Here is a 21,040-nt window from a genome sequence, read left to right as displayed (position 1 = left end):
ATTTTATATATTGTAGGCGTCTATCGAGTAAAATATTATTTAGTGTCAAATAGTTACTTACCCATTGCACGACGTTCTGAATATTAGTTTGGCACGCCCAATGGTACAGCAGCTTCAGTATGACGACTGGAGGATGAGGCGACCCTTCGAACAACGATCCGCTGAATACCGAGACGAATCTTTGCGGACAACATTCCGAAATCCACACGTATCCTCCGGAATACGGAAACTTGGAGACATCGCTGTACATGCCGAGTTTGAGTTGAGTGTTTGTATGTACAGTACATTTTTGTTCAGAGCGGATGAGACCTTGTTGGATTAACCTAAAGGATGATTTAAATATGTCAGATCGGACATTCAACAACTATAACTAAGATCTACTCGTCCAACTTTAAATGTTCACTTTATTGATACAAAAACTGTAAAATTATATAACTATTCACTTACCATTCTGTAAATTTCGGTGGAGCGTGCATAAGCACCGATTTCACTTTGGCGTCCAACTTGGGCCTATCCAAAGACAAGTCCCTGGCTCTTAAGTGAGGTCTCGCTACGACCACCAGTGAAGGATAGGTCTTTCCTTGTAACTTATTAAAAGCTATTTCTCTGCTGTCCGGCGGTAATTTGCTGGTTTCTTCATCCGTAGAAGTGAGATCAACTTCCACTACGTTTTTACTACCTGCTGAAAGACCGCCCTCTACGTTGGTTTCTGATGGACGTATCGATGTTGTGAATGTGTTAGAACCGGGCTGGAAATAAATTGAAAAGAAAACGTTAGTCTTTTATAATTCAACGCAGGACTTTGTATTATAGGACCGTAAAGAAAAAACTTTGAAAATATAGTAGTGTGATGTTGGTCGTAGAGTTATGGATACTAAATCTCAGAGGCCACCCATGCTGGCTTATATAATGAGAACGAATTCTCTCGAAAGTCTCGAAGGTCATCTTTTTATCGGAGTTCAACGACAGAGAGGCTTCTGGGTTTTTATAACACAGAGCCTTAAGGCAATATCCTTGACAATTCTGATAACTCATGTAGCAGTAATTAGACGTTAAAAAATCCATAGAAACACACGCAGTATTCGATGACCCCTCACATCGGTAACTCCCAACAAGAAAAGTCACTAAAATTGTTTCTCTCTCTCTCTCTCTCTAGCATGCAAAGGCCTCGCGTTTTAGCTCTCTCTACAAATACAATGAATTTTCTACTCCTCTTGTAACACTATATATAGTAATTTCTCTCATTGGTACATAACTATTTCTTCTTCCATTTTTTCGTAGAAAGTGTAAGAATAGGTGCAAGTAGAAGGATGATTTGTATTTAATGCGTTATATTAAATAATATTTGCAATTCCAATAGCCAACTCGTCTCGATATATCTTTAACGACCTTCCTGGTAGTCTCCTTGTCTCCTGCCGGCCGTTTTAAAAATTTACAATTTTCTTATACAAATGTTTTGAAAGAGCTCAATACATATATTAAATAATTAAGGTCTTAAGTTCCTATTTGAGCACTAATGAGGCACACATAATCTATGGAACGCAATAATAATGGCTCATAATCACTCAATGTCAGTTAAGACTACGCGTGGTGCTGTTCACAGACTGTGCTGTCTATTTAAGTTAATAATTATGATCAGGAACCTCACAACTATAAGCTTAACGCTCAATCTGATTTCCTTTGAGCTGGTACTGGCTAGCGTTGTAGAAAGACATATTTTTCTAGTGATATACCATAATGAAGTTTTGATAAGCAACGCCTTTTTGGAAGATACCTAAATACTAACGTGACCAAGGCTCTAATGAGCTCTATGGTTAATTTGGCTAAGGCAGAAGCTAAATATAAGCTAGAGACAACTTATTGGTCACTGCTGGTGACCGAGATAGACTGGCAGGATGCCTTAATAACATTATATGGCGAAACAGACACATTAACACTTAGATGAAGTCAGGAATTTATAAGGCCAGTGTAAGACCAATAATGACATATGCCTCAGAAACAAGACCCGACACAGCCACAACGCAAAGGCTACTGGAAACGGCAGAAATGAGAGTACTGAGAAAAATTACAGAAAATATGCTGAGAGGTAGAAAGAGAAGTAAAGACATTAGAAGAAAATGTAACGTACAGTATAGAAATGGACACAAAATAGAAAAAAAAAATGGAATAACCACATAAGCAGAATGGAGGAGACCGGTGACATCAAAATAGCAAGAGATAAGTCACCAATCGGCAGAAGTATTGGAAGACCGCGCAAAAGATGAAGTGACAACCCATAGAGATATTAATCCGCCAATGGATAGACAATTAATGAGACATATAATTAAGGAAGCCGACTCCGCATAGGGATAAAGCCAAAGAGAATAAAGCAGGAATTTAAAAAGCATTTTGAAGCAATAACTATTAAAATTGTGCAGATATGAAAACACTTACCCCTCTCGCTCGAGTATTAACTTGTTTCTTGCCCCTTGTCTGAGGTGGTGTAGTTGTAACTGTAGCAGCTGCGGCTTGGGCTCTAGTCTGAGCTGGCGTCGGTGGTGGTATCTGCGCTGCTCGTGATGTATTTTGGCCTCTAGTCTGAGCGTTCTGTCCCCGAGTCTGCGGCGTGTTCTGCACTTGACCTCTTGTCTGTGGAGTTGCAGGTTGCACTTGACCTCTTGTCTGTGGAGTCGCCGGTGGCACTTGACCTCTTGTCTGTGGAGTCGCCGGTTGCACTTGACCTCTTGTTTGTGGAGCTGCCGGTAGCGGTTTGGGGGTTGGAGTAGTTTGGATCTGGGCGCGAGTTTGATTTCGTGTCGGTGGGGTTTGTACTGGAGGAGTACTTTGGGCGGGCGTTGCTTTGCTTCTTGTTGGTGGTGGTGTGGTGACTGGTGCGGGAGGCGGAGGGGTATTTTTGCTTGTAGAACTTCTAGCCCGATTTCGTGTGGCAACGCGAGGTGTCGTCGGAGCAGGAGGAGGAGTTTGCTGGAGATCCTGAGCCACCTGGAACCAAAAATCGTAATATACTAGAGTGAACAGATAATTTATAAATGATTCTTGGAAATAATTACTTACATATTTAAAAGATTGCAGGTGTGCAACTGTTTTCCTACTTGAAGAGAGCAAAACGTCTTAAGATCTACCAGAGTACTATAACTTACCTGTATTCTTCCCTGGGGTGCTTTCTGTGGAGTAACTGCGATAACTGGTGGCGGTGGGGTGGGAGGTGTTATTTGGATAGGCGCCGAAGCAACTAGACCTGCCGTCGGATCCATTAACAAATTATAAGATTGTGTTCCACCCGAGTTATTATTTATAATTACGCTGGTCGGGGGTTTTTCGGCTCCTAAAAATAAATAAACGCTGATTTTTAACAATGTTTTCAATGTAATCTATTTATAAAATATAGGCAATCACTGAGAAGGACATGCAATCAAGGAAAATTAATGAATCATCCTAAACGTCTTTGAAAGCCGGTACGCTCTGTGATTTTCTTACACAACCTCTACTCTCTGCTATGAGCAGTCGAAATCCGAATAATAATATCCCAAAACAGGGTTGCATTATCTATATACAGTGGAACCTCGATTATCTGTCTCTCTAATAACCGTCACCTCCGTTAACCGTCAGGGTCCATACGTAAGTAATATTGACTACATAAGTAAAAATTTAGTCACCAATTAATTTTGTTTGAGCATTACGATAAGCCAAACGAAATTCGTTGAAATGTACACGTGAAGTTATGCCACCACCGCATTTTTTTATATAAATAATTTTTGTTCTTATTCAGGGCTCTGGATAAAATTTCAATTTAAATAGGTAATGATAAATGATACCGTGCTTTTAGAGTTCTATTTTTAGAATCGCAAGCCGAAAATAAAAACGCACAGCACAATAATTATTATTACAGTCAATATCTGTGTGTCACCATATAATTAAGTTTAAGCGTTGATTGAATAACCCAATTGGATTATTCAATCAACGGTTTAAGTTTCAAATTCGAACATTTATTGTGTCACTTGGTCGTTTGATCAATTAAGTTTGGAAAAATGGAGCCTTTCAAATCTGGAGCACCAAAAAGAAAACGTGTTGTCTTGTCAGAAATTATTGCAGAACTAAAGAAAGGTGTTTCTGCTGTCGCATTGAGCAAAAAGTATGATGTTCCGAGAACAACAATCAATGATTTAAAGAAAAATGCTGAATGAATTAAAAAGTATGCTTCGCAAATGGAATCGTTGAATGGCCGGGTGAAACATCATAAGACAATGAAAAAAACCACAAATGCCACGAATCACTCGACACGGCTCTGTATTTGTGGTTCGTTCAAAAAAGAAGCGAAGGTGTTCCTTTGTCTGGACCAATTGTTGGCGAAAAAGCGTTGTTTTTCAACATGAAATTTAATGGCGATCCTTCATTCAAAGGAAGCAGCGGTTGGTTGGAAAAGTTCAAAAATCGCCACGGTATACGAGAACTGAAAATCGAATGTGAAAAATTGAGCGGCGCAAGTATTGAAGTCATTGACGAATATAAAAGAAAGTTTCAAGATATGATCGATGAATATGGTTTGACACGCGATCAAGTGTTCAATGCGGATGAAACTGGTTTAAACTACAAAGCATTGCCAACGAAAACATTGGCTGCACTGTCTGAATCATATGCACCCGGATTTAAAATGAAAAAGCAACGAATCACAGCAATGATGTGTTCAAATGCAAGTGGTGACCATCGCCTTCCTGTATTATTGATTGGTACAGCAAAAAACCACTTTGTTTCAGGGGCATAAATATAAACGCGCTTTCCGTTAACTACTACGCACAACATGCATGGATGACTCAGGAAATATTCGCTAACTGGTTCAAAAAGGTATATACTGCAAACCAAAATTTGTTTATCTATTTTTCTAACGTCTTGTTTTTTAAGTTTTTTATACCGGACGTTCGACAATACTTGCATGCAAAAAATTTGCCACCAAAGGCGATTCTCATTGTGGACAATGTACCTGCCCATCCTGAAGCCGGTATGCTGCGAAGTTATGATACTAATATCACGTGCTCTTTTCTGCCTGTGAATATATCATTTATACAGCCAATGGATCAATTGTTATGGAAGAGGAATATTCTTTGCCAGAATACTGGAAAGCATAAAATTTAAAACACGCAGTCGACAATGCTGTGGATGCTCGATCTGATGTTTAGGAAGTAACGCTGAAAAGAGAGTGAAATAAATTATGGCCTGAATCAACTCAAGATGAAAATGCCCTCGTGACAGCCGAGCGTGATGCGGTAACGAATGAAGTTATGGCTGAATCAACTGTTTTGTTTTCGTTGCCTAAAGATGACATAAACGAATGGTTAATTTGTGATGAAGACGCACACGGCTATCGATTGCTGACAGAGGATGAAATCGTTGAAATGGCAATAGAGGCGGACGAAACTGATTCAGCTTCACAGACTTTGACGGTGGCGATGTTGATGATGCTATTGCAACTCACAAAGATTTGCGTAAATAAGCTAGAGAAGCTCCATCGCACATACAATAATTAATCGAGTGATATTCTCGGCAACAAGAAGCAAATAAGGTAGATTTGATGATTTTACGTCGATTAAGAAATTCAGCCGTTGCAAAATGTGAAGTAACAATAAAACAAATAAAGATTGCGGAATATTTTAAATCAAATTGATTCGACTGTACTAACATAAATCCCTCTTATATTGTCAAATAAAACATACAAATAAAATTTGACAGTTATACAATTAATTTTTTTTATATTTTTTTTAATGTTCTGTTAACCGTCTTTTCGATCATCCGTCATACCCTTGGTCCGGTGCCCTGACAGATAATCGAGGTTCCACTTCCACTATACCATACCGATAAAGCACTCCCATTAACCCCTACGTGCATGAAAATTCATATTTATAACCTTGAAAATTGCTTCAGTCAACTCAATAAAAATCATTAGCTAAGCCGTTTATAGCGACATGGTTTAGAACAACATAAAGCTTCTATTATTGGCTAAAATCAAAGGCCAAAATCTACTGAATGCTATAATACCGTTTTATCAAAACATATTTACGACACTGCTAATTAAGCGATTATATTTAACTAATATCTTCCGAGAATAATTATATGAGAGGGGCCAGCTCATCTAAAATGTAATGTAAACAATTTGAATAGGTATCAATATCCTATGGCTATTAAAATTGCAAACGCAAACAAAAACTTTTTGGAAGCATAGCATAGCTTCATAGAATGTATTGATCTATGCAGAGGTGTGAAAAATAAAAACAAAAGAAACACAATTTAAGGAAAAATCGAGCGACAACACAATACATGGTGTAATAAACTACGTGTTTCTTAATAAAATAAAAATAAATTAAAATAAACAAAATAAAATGTAAGATTAACTATATTGATTCCATTCACATATTGAATGTGACATAAAAGGGTCGCCAAATATACTTGCATTAGATTCTTTAATAAATTGCTGTATGACATTAGACCAATGCCAAAATTAACTCAATATAAAAAAGCTATGCCTAAATTACTGCAGCAGATTGACCCATATAAGGTTATTGATTTTATTGAAATAATATCTATATTTTTTTTTGTTTAGCTTGTTCTTATCATTTAGTGATTAGTAGAATTACTTTCCACTCTCTGGTATTTCTGTTATTCGTTTATATAGGTATTTCCTGCTTTATTCTTTTCGGAATATATATTTTTGCTGCTATCCTTTCTCATTTGTGGCGCCTTGGTAAATCTTTCTTTACTTCTTTATTTCTGTAGTTCCCTTGTATGTCTTTTGGTTTATTTTTTAAGAGCCTCTTCTTCTTTTCTCTTACCAACCTGTTAACTTTTTCCTTTGCTCTATATAGCTTGCTATTTCTTTTTGGCACTCTGTTTCTAACGAATCTATTCTATTTATATTTTTATGTTTATTACATTCTCTACCTGCTTTATTCATTATTTGCATTATGGTTTTTTAATTCTTCTGTTTATTCTTCTATTTATATATTTTTAATATTCCTTCCATTGTTTCTTTATATGTTTCCTGTTCTTCTTTTGTTGCTAATCATATTCGTCTATTTATATACTTTATTTGATTTATTTTGTTTTTGTTTTGTGGTATCAGTTGCAGTAATCTGGTCATTTGTCTTTTCTTATCTTCTTTATACATTTCTGCTGTTCTTTTTCGTGATTTAATGGGTTTCAGTCTTTCCATCTGGCGATTTTCATGTTACCATTAGTATTTCTTTCCTCATGAAATATGTGCTCATTAAATGTTTATGTTGACGCTACATATATGGTCTGATACTGGTTTAAATAGTATCAGATATTAATACAACATAATGCCATCCAATGATTCAAAAGAATCAGTCACTGAACATATTCGAGTCTTTCTTCCTTACATTGAAGTAAAGACGGACAAAATTTGCAATGAAATTCGTGGTAATTACAAAATTATCTTTAACATTTAAGCTATGTCAAGCTTTTTTTATTTTAATGATTTCTATGGACTTTATTAAAGATTGGATAAGATTTTTTATAAAAAAATTATCACTTACCTTCGACAGCTGAGCGAATTTGTTCACAAACTTCAATGATAGTGTTAGATTCATTCTTGAAAATCACTTTCGCGTGGTTTTCTGCTACTAGGGCGTCGAGTTTGTCCTGTAGTTCTTTTTGTTCGTCTAGGTACTTCTTTCGACGGTCCTTGTGTATTTGGTCCGGTTGTTCTACCCAACAATCTAATTCTAGTGTATTTTCCGCATCACGGTTCGTTATTGTTTGTAAAACTATTGCATCTCGATCTAAACGAAATAAAAAAAAATAGTACAAAATATTTGTAACATAAAAGGTTCTTATAATACAAGGAATGCATAGATTATCTATAACAAAACAATGAAGACTTTCAGTGACACATGTTTGATTTCTTTTGAATAATTCAGTGACTATTAAAATTGTTTTTAAATTGTCTAAAAACTACAAAAGTTATTACTAAAAGAAACGGAAATACCAGAATAACAATTAAATCAAAATAAGTGAGCATTATTGAACTCAAAAATAATGCTGCCTATAAAAAGGAAACAATGGGAAACAGAAGTAACTGATAAATAACATAGCACAAACGAGCTAGATACAATACAAAAACTTAGAACAAGAATGTATACAGAAATTATATCAAAACAGGTTAGATGATAAATTAAATAGAACATAATTCGAAGTATAGAAAAACCATACAAATACATCAAAAATAGCATACTTGAAGTAGCAGAAGAAGCTATAGGTCAAATGAAAAACAAGTAGTGAAGAGATCTGGGGGCTTAGAAGATTGAGACCTCAAAGCCTGATGTGTTTGGTATTATTTTTTGTAATAATAATATTATGTCACTTAATTCCATGTTACGATACTTTTATCTAAAAAAATTATATCTACCTGTGGTAGGTTTAGCATTGATATCTAGAGGTTTTCGTCCTGGTTTGTGTTTTTTCTTCGGTGGTGGACCGGTAGGTGATGGTGATGGAGCAACAGGTATGACCTGCTTAAAAAATGTATTTTTTACATCAAATATTTATAAGTTACTAAATGATCATTTCAGTTGCTATTTGCTATATTGATTAATTGTAATTTAGTTGCTATAATTCTTTAATATATTTGTTTACAACGGTAGTTTCCCATTTTTGATATTCTTGTTTATGTGAACGGTTTGACATTAATCTGGCCAAAGTGAGAAAACCCACGTTTTTTGTTAATTTTCGACAAGCCTACTTTACACTGCCAATACACTCAATAAGAAGTTGTTCCAACATTTTTACATCACTACAAATTAATTTGGCTTGAGCTCTTCAAAATCCTGGCTATTTTGGACAATTTAAGAAGCAGAAAATATTCCTTCTACTACTAAATCTAGTCAGTACGGAGATGTACTGCAGAGAATGTAAGAAAGGGAGCAGCTCTTTGCGGATGATATCATGTTAGTGGATAAGAGAAAATAAATGTTGAGGAGGGGCTATTGAAGAGGGAGGACTTAAGGTTAGCAGGTTGAAAACAGAGTATATGTGGTTGAAATGAACATAAATGGTTGGGGACATGAAATTGCTTTTCTCCTACATAACAGAAAATGGGACGCTATGTCGAGAAATTACCCACAGGATACAGGTTCGTTGGATTAACTGGAAGTGAATGAGCAGGGTAGCAGGGAGCAGATAAAATATATATTTCTATGCCTATATAATTACTTCTTTTTAATGTAGTGACTTGTAAACACAAAAAATAAAGAGAATAAAAAGTTTCTTGAAAAAATATAGTAGAACTGAATCAATACATGGTGTACTGCAGAAAAACTTAATAAAATAATAACTGAAACGATCATAAACTTCAACAAACAGTCAAAACAACTATCCACAATAGCCATATTTCAAAAAACCAAACATTTTTTGTATTAGTAGAAATAAACTGAATTATTTACATTATGTAAGATTTTTTGATTTTTATTTAATTTACGGTCTATTATACTGTAAATAGCTCTGTTTACTTGTGTATATATACAACTAAAAGCATACATCTTGTGATAGTATTAACAACATTAAAAGATATTCTAGTCTAGATGTGTCATGGTTTGGAATCAGGTAAAGATGTTTCAAAACCTCGTGGACCTCATAAATAAGCAAAAAATAAATGGAACCTATAAACATTTATCATTTTAATTTCATAGGAAATTAGGCCACATTGTATGATTTGCTTCCAATAAACATGACATATTATGTTTCTCTAATCTTAAACATTTTAGTTAGTCATCGCATTTTTATTTTATCTCACATTGAAAGATGTAATAAAAATTTACGACTTCCCGTCTTCACTGCCGATAAGAATTGCTGTGCAAAAATGTAAAATATTTTCCTTGCACTAATTTGGCTTATAAATAAACCTTTTAAGATCTGAAAAAAATCTAGAGGACAAATAAATAAATAACAAATCAATGCTTGATAGAAAAATATTAAACTAAAGTATAAGAAACTGATAGAACAAGGTTTTTTGAATTCAAAAATAATTGTGTGTTTTTGAGCCTTTAATCATCATTTTTCGTTTTTTTTTTCAGTTTTAAATTGTTATAAGTTGAAAACGATCAACTTTAGAGAAAAATTACAATTAACCTTTTTTATTCTGAATGATCCAAAAAATGATAAAATATTAAAAACGATTGTTCACGAAAAAAAAAAAAAAAAATACTTATTAAAGCTATTTCACTAACGAAAAAACTAGTTCATCTCTGTCTCGTTACGATAACGCACTGAAGAGAACTGCATGTTTTTAGCAATGCCTGATTTCATTGTTTCGTTCGTAGATCAATGTCACTAGAAGATTAGGTCAGGTCCACGACATTATGAATTATCTCTAGAAGTACTTAAAATTATGCTATTAGTATTAGCCCATATTTATAGCACTATGTATCAGAAATTTGTTTTTTATTGATAAAAACCATAGACTGTAGAGTAATATAGAATCCAATTTTGAAACAAATCAAATGCACAAACTTTAATTTATTTCATATTTATTCAAGCTTTCAATAATATTGTTATTACTATGTTATTTATAATGTTATAAAGCAATATAAGCTAAATTTGGAAAAGCTTTTGGATTATATTAAATTTCATTTACGAAAAAAGCAAGGTTAGTGTATATTGTCATTTTTTCAAATTTATAAGGTATCCACTGTTGTTTCTATTCATGTAAAAAGTATTTTATGGTATTAGTATTTCTATTCAGGCTCCAAAACTACAAATTTTGATATTATTCCTAAGATATTAGAATTCATAAATAATATTACTAATATTTTACATTGTGTTGTTTTAATTGGAATTGTTTTCAATCAGAATTGGGGATACATGGGTGTGTCAAGTTTAACAAAATGCTTAAGTTTGTATACTTACAAATAATCCAAGCATAGCCTTGTTTACCACGCAAAGCTGACCTACCGATAGACTGATTCGTCATAGGTGTTATGATATAAAAAGAGAGACGAGGAATCGAGGTTAAATAATAATATTAGATTGTTAGTCAATCGTAATATGTAGTTCATTTATGAGAGATGTAATTTATAGTTACTGTAAGCTGTAATTAATATATTAAGTAATGTCATTTATACGTTATTTCATGTGTGTATATAAGTAACCAATAAACTAGAACATCACAAGTTTAATATATTAATTAATCTCTAGCAAGTCAGGACGTAGTTCCATAAGTAGCATCGCCAGGAGGCGATGTATTCAGCAATGCATCCAAAAGATTATCTTAATTCTTCCATTATAAAATAGTTTAAAAGAAGTCTCAGTTTGTCATTGTAACATCAAAGAAAAAAAGTTAAAAAAATCTTATACAGGTATTTAAATGTTCTAAAAGGTACATGAGGGGTAGCTGATCAAAAATCCATGAAGACATACACCTAATAACAATTGTACTTCCCCAAACACTGACTTTAGAGGTATTTAGCAGATAATCAAAAAATCAAAAAATTATTTTTTCACTTGTTGATTGTTAAAAAACCAAAGCAAAATCAGCTCTACTACCCCTCATATATCTTTTAGAACTTTCACATATCCATATAAGATTTTTATGTGAAATAGATGATTTTTTGCAGATAGACTGAACTATATCATTTCAATTAGTTCATTATACAGTTTTGCTGATTTATGTTCTCTAAATGCTTCTTCTATAACAATCTGTCCTCTATTTATTGCTATACCAGCCGAATTATTTACTTATTCACACTCCTTTTCAGTGGATTTTATCTTGCATTTCCACGGATCATATACATTTTTTTGTTTAATCATGTTTGTGTTCTGAGCATATATGTATTGCCATTTTAAATGTTTGTTGAAATAAAATTCTATATGCACACGTAATTACTACGCAATTTCACTAACTACTTACTGTCAAAATAAAAAAATTTTGGCGAAATAACACTATACACCAATAATTATTCTCACACTCCTATTTGGCATTGTTCTTCTGATCAATAACAAGCAACATGAACACACTGATTAAGTTAAAAACATCTACTACTGATACCAATTGGTTTTTTGTATTGTCCTCGGGATGGGGTACAATTGACTCCCACACTAGCAACACAATAAACATCTTTTAAACAAATTGTAAGTTTTGGACCATTATTCTCAAAGTAAAAAATGATTAACAATACAGTGGATACCCATAAGGGCTCAAAACATTGCTGGGATAAGGTACACATAAATATGTTTTCTATTACCATAACATTCATAAATCACTGAAACATTTATTTATATTTGATTAGTGCTCAAAGCATGTTTTGTTTAAATTAAGCTGGTTTAAATTTCTTTTATACAGTGATCAATATACAGATTTGTTATATTCAATGAAGAATTGGGTAACTTTGACTTATGAATTACATATCTGATCTGTAGTGACAAATAGGCTCAAACCTATTAAATAATGTTAGTATTTACATCTGACATATATTACAAATATATATAAATGATTTTTGTCATTTCTTTAACATATAATATTCAGCATGCTGATTAATTTTTGTACAAATGTTCTTAACTGTAATTTTCATACAAATTAAACAAAAAATTATAGAAATGATCATAGAAAACACATATATTATATAGAAAAATAGATTTAAAGTTGATACATACATCAAAGAAATACTGCAGGTATCCCATATATGAAAGCAAGAAAAAAATGTAATGTTAACAACATTATAAAACCAGAAATTGTATCTATTTGAAATGTAATATTACAAGAAAGTCAATAACTTACATCGTCTGGAATCTCTACAGCATCGTTTTCATCATCTAACAACAACTGCATCTGCTTCAGGGCTTCTTTACTAGCTGCTCTCCTAGACTGTGTTCTAGACCTTGGAGGGCTGTCTGGAGGTGCAGGTCTTTTAGGCATTTTTACCTATCAAAAGAAGAAATAATGTAAAAACTAGTTTACTATAAAAGCACCCAATTCAAAAAAACTATTGAATTGATGCATATATCAATGGTAAGGTTATTATCATATGAGTATTGTTATCTGTTGTTCATACAGGCAGTCACACAATTGTTTACCTCTGTATATTGTTGTTACTACAAAAGGATATTTATAAAAGAGAGATGTGCACTATATCAAAAACAAACCAAAAGATATCTATATAAAAGCTTGCACACCCCTTTTTTACACGCATCTAGTAAAGAATACTAAAAGTTTCTTGTGTGATCTTTAATGATGGATTTGGAATATAGAGAAACATAGTTTGGAATGATCCAGCTTTTCTAAAAGTAGGCTCATTGTAAAGATATTGTTAAAACATTGGGAAAAGTAAAAGGATGTAGCTCTAGCTTACAGAACAGTTTTGAAAAGAAGGATGAAGGCATAAGACAGCAGACAACAAAAGCATGGCAAGCAAACATTAAAATAGGTGGGAGCAAAATAATCAACCACAAAATACACAATGGCATACATAACTTATTAGGGTCAACTAATAGCCAGAGTTAAAAAAAATCTACCCTACTCCAACCCATGCACTGACATTGAAACTTATAAACAAATAATATAAACAAACTTAACCTCAAAAAGAGGTAATAACAAACAAATTAGATACATTTTATAAGCCAAAATTAACAGAATACAGAAACTTCTATCCAGCAAAACAAGCAGATATATTTTTTAGTAAAAAGGGGCATTAAATCATAAATAATTTACATTTAACAAAAAAGGCTGAAACGGCAAGTTTTTAGGTGGGGCAAGTAATGGGTAATACTTTTCTAAACTTCTTAAAAAAGTCATTACAAACCTTTATTAAACAACAAGATCGGTTTTAGAAAGAAAAAGGCTCATAAAAATATTAAATTAATTATGGCGCTAAATCAACTTGTGGTATAATATATCACAAATCATGAAACAAGCACTAACACAATCATATTTTTGGGTATAGAATGATTTTTTGTCGACAAATATGCGTAGTTTTTTCATATTTTCCAAGTTTCCATGTAAATAAACAAACAGGATGCTGTTTTATTTTGCTTTGGCCGGCGAGCCGTCCATCTTGGAAACGTCCTGTCAAAACGCTACTGCGTTGGCTACGTTGCCGATGTGAGAGAAAATTTCGTAAATATGGATAAATTATTTTAGAGAAATTTTTATGTTTAATATTTATTGTTTTGTAATTTTTTCTATAGAAAATCCTGATACATACAAAGTGTTTCGAAATATTAATTATGTATTATGAACTATGATTTCGTTTAACTGAATAAAGTAAATATATACGTCCTTGAGATAATATGATTCAGATATTAGCTTTGTTATTATTTAATGCTTGGATTTTTTCATGCCACGCCTTTATTTGTTTTCTCGGTATGTGGTGACAATATATGCGGCATTATACACATTTCAGGTAAAATGAGTCAAAGAAAAAAAAATAATTAACCATAGAATGTAACAAACAACCTAAAAACAAATTATATTGACATAGTATTGAGCTTAAACTGAAATATAAGTTAATAAACATGTGGAAATGAAACAAAGAAATTATAAAAATTCGGAAGAACATGAAAGAACACTCCTTATTTATGTGTACATGTATAATGAACATAAATATCACTTTATTCTGGGGCAAATTAAAAGGTTATTGATAATTTTTCAATTAAGAGTCAAATTATTGCACATCAAGGATAATATTCAAAAAGCTTGGAATTATATTCAATGAAAAAAACCCAATTAAAGCAGCATTTAGTTTTGTGGCTTAACAAAGGTACCTAATTATCTAGGAAATTACAATAGATTATTAATAATATAGCAAAAATACAACTTGTATTTGTTTGCAAATGTTTAAAAAGTATAATAGGTAATTGATAAGAAAAGTTGTAGTTGTTTATTAAAATTCAGAATTAAAAAAGGAACAAGAAATATAAGTTAGGTGGTTCCATAAAATCTTTAGCATCTTGTCCTATGGTCTCTACAGTATTATGGTGTTTATCAACCCTAAGAACATAGTTAGCATGAAAATGGTAAGGTCTGAATAGACCAGAAGCACCAAAAATGTCAATGAACTGAAATACAGCTATTTATGTCAGTCAAGCAGATTATTAGGTCATTGCATTTATAATTATTAGGAAGAAAATGATACAGTTTTTGTATATCCACTTAAATAACTACAGGATGAAGAAAGAAGGAGAAATTAATTACCGATTTTGTCCTTTAAGATGAAAAATTGGCACTGGGCTTAATAATATAATTTCATTTTTATGACATTCTAAGTCTATTTAGGGTTTTCTGGTTTTTACTACTAAAAAATAGTTTAGAACTGTAGTTAATTAAATGATGTTTCATTTATGATGGATTAGGTTATATTATCAAAAATACTGATATGTTCAAGAAAAAATGTCATTCAGTACATAAAATTTGAACTTCTAAAACTAAAACTTCTTTTAGAACATCTTTTTTACAATTGTATCTCATATGTTAATCAAAAAGAAGTAAATCAACTGGTAGGGAGGAAAATTAGTACAATTTTACTGACAATGAAAAGAAAAACATGAAAAACCAATATATCTAGCTGTATTCTAATTAAACAACATGCTCCTGCTCCTAATACCCAAGAAAACTGATCTGGAAAAGTGGGAGGTGCCACAAAAATGATAAATCAAGTTAACTACTTTATTTATAGTAGAAATTATAATCAAAATGTGATTAAGAACACTGGGAATAGTTTAAATAAACCTAAATGATAAAACATTCATCAAATGTGTAGATGAAAGACAAACAAAACAAACATGGCTTCCATCTGTTAACAATATAGTACAGAAACAGAAAAATTTAACAAATATTAATAAAAGCAGAAAATAAAAGTAGAAAACGAGAGATTGTGTTAAATTTAATTAGATGTAATTACAAAAAAATTGAATAAAAATTATATTTATGACAAATATATCCTCAAAAACAATATCAGAATTACTGGCAACAACGCCTGTGGGCGGGATCTCCATCAGCGGCGAATTTAAATTTTCAATTTGGAGGAATTTGATGAAAAATGTTTTTAAAAATTAAAGAACGAAATGTGAATAGTACAACACAAATTGGGCTTAACAGTGCATGTCTTTGTTGATAAAAATGAGTTGAGTCGACGTTTGGTGAAAATAAGCACCCTGATAAATTGTATACTTAAAAGATGACGCCGGTCATAAAAACATTCATTATAGTGGACCAGTAACTGCATTTATATGATGAATGAATATTTCAGTTGATTTTTCAATTGGCTGACTCGTTATTTCTGTTTGTCAGATACACAATGATGAAATGTTTTTGGAAGGGGTTTAAGTCATTTATTTTGTTTTTGTGGATATTGATGCTGGAATGTACGTTTTTTTAGTGCATAACAATATTTCATAGACAAACTTTTTGTATAAACAAAAGGTTACATTGAATATTTAATATCAGAGCCCCCTATATTAAAATATTACAAACACTTACCCTTTCGGGCTTTTCCACTTTTTCCTCCTTCACTTTTATTTCCTCGACTTTAATTTGCTTGCTGTTATCCTTTTTACTAATCTTAATTTTAAAAGTAGATTTTGGCGGCAGGTTCATGTTAGGCACCGCCTCCGTTTTCAAAGCTTTGAACTCACCTAAAAGATACAGGGTGGTTAGAGAAAATATACAAATACCTCCATATACTCGTACAGGTGTTCTTAGAGCCCGAAGCTGTAGTTTTACCTCCAACTCCATAATTAAGCCTGGTTATAGCATAATCGTCGGTTTTAAAATGCTTGGAACACACTTTAGACCTTTTGTTAACTTCTCCTTCGGTACGTTTTATAGCCTTTAACCATTTTTTCCTCACTTCGGCTTCTTTAGGTATCTGGTGGAACTTTGTATTAGCACCCTCATTTTGGGAATCCACGGAACCACAATCCGGCACTATACAACTTATTTTTTTCATTTTAGCACTTCTAATTGTATATTTATGAATAATAACATGCTAACTACCAACTGCAAGGTTATGTTAGTAGACAATCCGCCAGTTTTGGTTACCACGACACAAAAGTGAAACTACAATCAAATAACGTCCGAGACTGACATCTGTAATTAAATATTTGTAGAGGTTAACGAAATTTCTACTTGACAGGAAGTTACCCTTCTCTCACATTCGAGTATCACCCAATAGATGGCAGTACAAACGAACGATTGTAAATACTTCGTTAAGGTGGTTGCATATACTTTAGGTACACTTAAATTTTATTTATTCTCTATTCTCCATCTATTCCAAAAAATAATAGTGTATGTAATTTAACAAGGATTTAAGGCGTTTTTATATAATTGGCTTATATCTTATACCACTGTTTAAAAAATAACAATGCTTATACCTTAAAACGTTTATATCTCAGTCAATTTTTAATGTAAAAACTTTTATAAACCACCATTTTAACGGAAATTGCATAAGCTTCCCCTTTTGAGAAGCAATATCTATGACTAAGTATGCTCAAGAATAAGTTATAGTCAAAAATAAAAAAAATTCGAAACTTTTCGATTTTTTAACACTGTTCATTTAGTGGTGGCCATAGCTCAGTGGCTAGGTACTGGCATACCCATAACATAACAAGCCGGATAACCTAGATTACATTCTGGTACAGACAACAGAAATGTTTCAAATTCTAATTTAACTAAAGCCTTCGGTCCTAGCTACGTAAATAAGTACTCGTTAACAGTCAACCTGAGATAGCAGCTTATACGAATTGAAGGTGTACAAAAAGTCAATTGGCTGTAGTACAACTGGTTATATTTATGAATTGTGACGAAGTAGGTCCCTTTAGTAGCAATTGTAGCTCGAGAAGTAAAGCTCTTGTAGTTACTGTTAATATAACGTCTTCTGGTGGAGTTGATAGTCGTATCGACAATAAGATTAGATCATTTTTAATTAATACGGGTGCAAAAAAAATCATGCAACGACCAGAAGTGAAATAAGTAATAAGAGACCATTTTAGATTATCGTTGCCATTAGTGCAATTTAAAAGAGCAAGTGGTGGGATAATTATTAAAACATTCCAAGAAGTTAATAGGGCGGTATGTATTGGCCATACGACAGTTAATCACACAATATTAATCTCCGACCAGTTTATATTGAGGATGAGACTCTTTAAAAAAACTTGTGGTTGTAACTCAGTTTTGCTGACAACCATACGTTTTGTCTTAGAAGTATTAAGTTTTAGCCCATATTCATCTTTCTATCACCCTGTTTAAAGTCATTGCAACTCTGTTTCATTGGAAGCAATCAGTATCGTATCGTATCGTCTGCGAATCTGAGATTGCTGACATTAATTCCGTTGATTTTAATGCATGCCTCTTTATCTAAGGCTTCTTTGAAGATAAATTGGTAACAGGAGACCTTAACGGCAGAACCGGAAGGAAAGAAAACGATAAAGTAGTGGGGAGATTTGGAGAGGATGAAAAAAACGATAACGGAGAACGCCTGATTGAATTATGCGAACTAAACAACCTAAAAATCACCAACGGATTTTTCAGACATAAAAATATTCATAAATATACATGGTCGCAAGAAACACGAAAGCTTAAATCGATAATAGACTACGTACCTAATAGTCAAACAAGTTAAGCCCACTTCCCTTTAATATAATACTTAATGGACGAAATAATACAAGCAGTACGTACAGGTCATGGTTACAGAATGGGGCACAAAGAAATCCAAATATTATGTTATGCAGACGACGCAGCATTAATCGCCGAGACAGAAGACGAGCTCCAAAGATTAACACACATCTTCAATACAACAGCCAAGAAATGAAATATGATAATAAATATCAGCAGAAAAAACCACATGTATGACATCTAAATACCCACTACGATGTAAAATCGAAATTGATGGGAAAATAATAAAACAGAAAGCAAGGTTTAGATATTTGGGAACAGTTCTCCCCTCCTAAACCTATTTTATTAAAGAATATAAAGTATAAAAGCATGTCCAAAATAGATCACTTGAGAAAGGCACTCTGCTGAAACAGCTGTAGTGATAAGATTCTATAATAAATTTTGTAGAAGTTTGGAAAACAAAGTTTTCAGTGTTTTATTGTTACATAAAATGAATTAAAGCCTACATACAAGAAGGAAGAAGAAGAAGAAGATTTAACGTGTCGTTCATTTTCTGGATTTCTTTGATTTCAAGACATTTGCCGCTGTACCATTTTTCTTTTGCATCCAAGATTTTCCTTCTGATTTCTTTATTGATTTAATTGCATGCTTCAGTTTTTTTTTATTTTTTTATTTTCGTCTGTTTTCCGTTAGTCTCAAGATTTCATCGATTGTTTTTTCCGTTTATTAATAGTTTTATACTTTTTGGTTGTTTCTTGCATGATGGTTTTGATCTGATTCCAGTGGTTTTCAACGTTATGTGTTTCTTCCGATTTTTCGAACTATTCTTTCGAATACAGTCAGTGTTTCTTCGGTTAGTCGGCTGTTGGTATCTTATTTTTTTTTGAGTTTTATGTAACTGATCAATAAGTAATCTGCTGGTGAATATTGCACAATATTGCAAAATTGTGCAGTGGTGCCAGTAGATAGTCGTTACAGCGACTGTGTTGATAGATTCTCATTTCTCTAGTCTATATTGTTATGTTGAGTTTTTCTTCGATTTCTTATTTTTATTCAAGTGTTACATACCAAAAATATACTATTACCTATCTAGTCTAAGCTATCATCTCTACATATCTACATTTCGTTTTTTAAGCATACACAGCAGTATTTAACTATTACAATCTTAGTTATTGAAAGAAAACTTGGAAAGAAAAAAGAAAGTAGATACACAGATAAATAATTTTAGTCATAAAAGACAACAAATATTTAACCTTGAACTCCCTACCAGAGTATTTTTATGTATATTGCAAGTAGACGGTAACGTTTATTATTAAAAACTACTACTAAGGGCAACCCTATCCTTGGCTCTCACCCCTATTTTAAAAAAACCTTGTCAATTATACGTCGACCAATTAATCACAAAATGCTGATATATAACCGTCAATAATTCTATTTACGAATGAAGTCATTTTCTGGAAACTTGACCGCTTTCGAAAAGAAAATTAAATATTTGTTTGCTAATTGATTCATAGCAGTTCGTTAAGGAAGGGATGAGGTAGTTGGATCTGCGAATTTTTGATTAATACCCTTTACTTCGGCTTTCAATATTTGCTGCATACATTTTGTATACTCTGGCCACAGGTTCAACAAAGATATACTCACAAGGTATACTTTAGCCAGACAAAAAAAAGGGAACACTGGCAGATCTTATCAAAACAGATGAAACACGATTCTACTAAAAACAAAAGGAAATATGGAGAATGATCGGAGGACAAAGAAAAGAGATGAACGAACTAATAAAAACGAAACACATTCAGAAGAAAACACTACTTTCGATCCCCATTTGCTAAAGGTTACGATAATGAACCACCAACACCAGATTTGACGACAAACGAAGAAATAAATATTTAGGATGAAGAGGTAAAGGAGCATTAAGCCGTATGCCCCATTCCAGAGATGTACGTCAGTATAGATTGTATGATGCTATTAGTTTGGTTTCGATATGGTTAGTTTGCTTCTTCTCCTTATGAGTCCTCTGATGTTAGCGTGGGCGACTGCTGCTCTGTGTGTTATAGTGTGCTCTGCTCATGTGAACACTATAACACATTAGTCCTTTGTCTACTATGAATCCTAGGTATTGTGTCATGTTCCTCCACTGGATAGGCCTCTTGAACACTTTTAGTTGGTATTTTGGAGCTTCTTACTTTTTTAAATATAACTACTTAGTTTTTCTCTGGGGTTACAGTCATTTTCCATTACATGCACAAGTCTTGTAGTGATGTGACTGTGCCTTCTACATAAAAGCAGTTCCGGGTGTTGTTAGAATATCTGCTGTGTATATATGTTGTACAATAGAGGCGACAATACTGCTCTCTGTGGTACTCCTCCGTCCGAAGTCATGTGTTCTGACATGACTTATCCTATCAGAACCTTGTACTTCCGGTAAGCTGG

General features: G+C 32.9%; 1 protein-coding gene across 3 annotated transcripts in view; it reads right to left on the bottom strand.

Moving 5' to 3' along the window:
* row (zinc finger domain-containing protein relative of woc) overlaps positions 1-17,047 on the bottom strand; it is a 41,654-nt gene extending 24,607 nt beyond the window's left edge. The window contains exons 1-9 of one of the 3 annotated variants that reach the window (XM_072527545.1): positions 16,685-17,047; positions 16,475-16,629; positions 12,779-12,922; positions 8,417-8,522; positions 7,545-7,790; positions 3,141-3,325; positions 2,434-2,982; positions 448-749; positions 62-323 (exon numbers count right to left, since the gene is read on the bottom strand). In XM_072527545.1, coding sequence (XP_072383646.1) covers positions 62-323; positions 448-749; positions 2,434-2,982; positions 3,141-3,325; positions 7,545-7,790; positions 8,417-8,522; positions 12,779-12,922; positions 16,475-16,629; positions 16,685-16,943 — 2,208 coding nt within the window. In that variant the 5' untranslated portion in view covers positions 16,944-17,047. The remainder of the gene's footprint in view (positions 1-61; positions 324-447; positions 750-2,433; positions 2,983-3,140; positions 3,326-7,544; positions 7,791-8,416; positions 8,523-12,778; positions 12,923-16,474; positions 16,630-16,684) is intronic. The other 2 variants (XM_072527546.1, XM_072527547.1) reach the window with 2 other exon arrangements.
* Between the last annotated feature and the right edge of the window lie 3,993 nt (positions 17,048-21,040).

This window comes from Diabrotica undecimpunctata, chromosome 3, assembly GCF_040954645.1.
Source record: "Diabrotica undecimpunctata isolate CICGRU chromosome 3, icDiaUnde3, whole genome shotgun sequence".
In the NCBI taxonomy this organism is placed as follows: domain Eukaryota; kingdom Metazoa; phylum Arthropoda; class Insecta; order Coleoptera; family Chrysomelidae; genus Diabrotica; species Diabrotica undecimpunctata.
The sequence above is the reverse complement of the archived record's forward strand: the minus strand, read 5'-3'. Positions and strand labels throughout refer to the sequence as shown.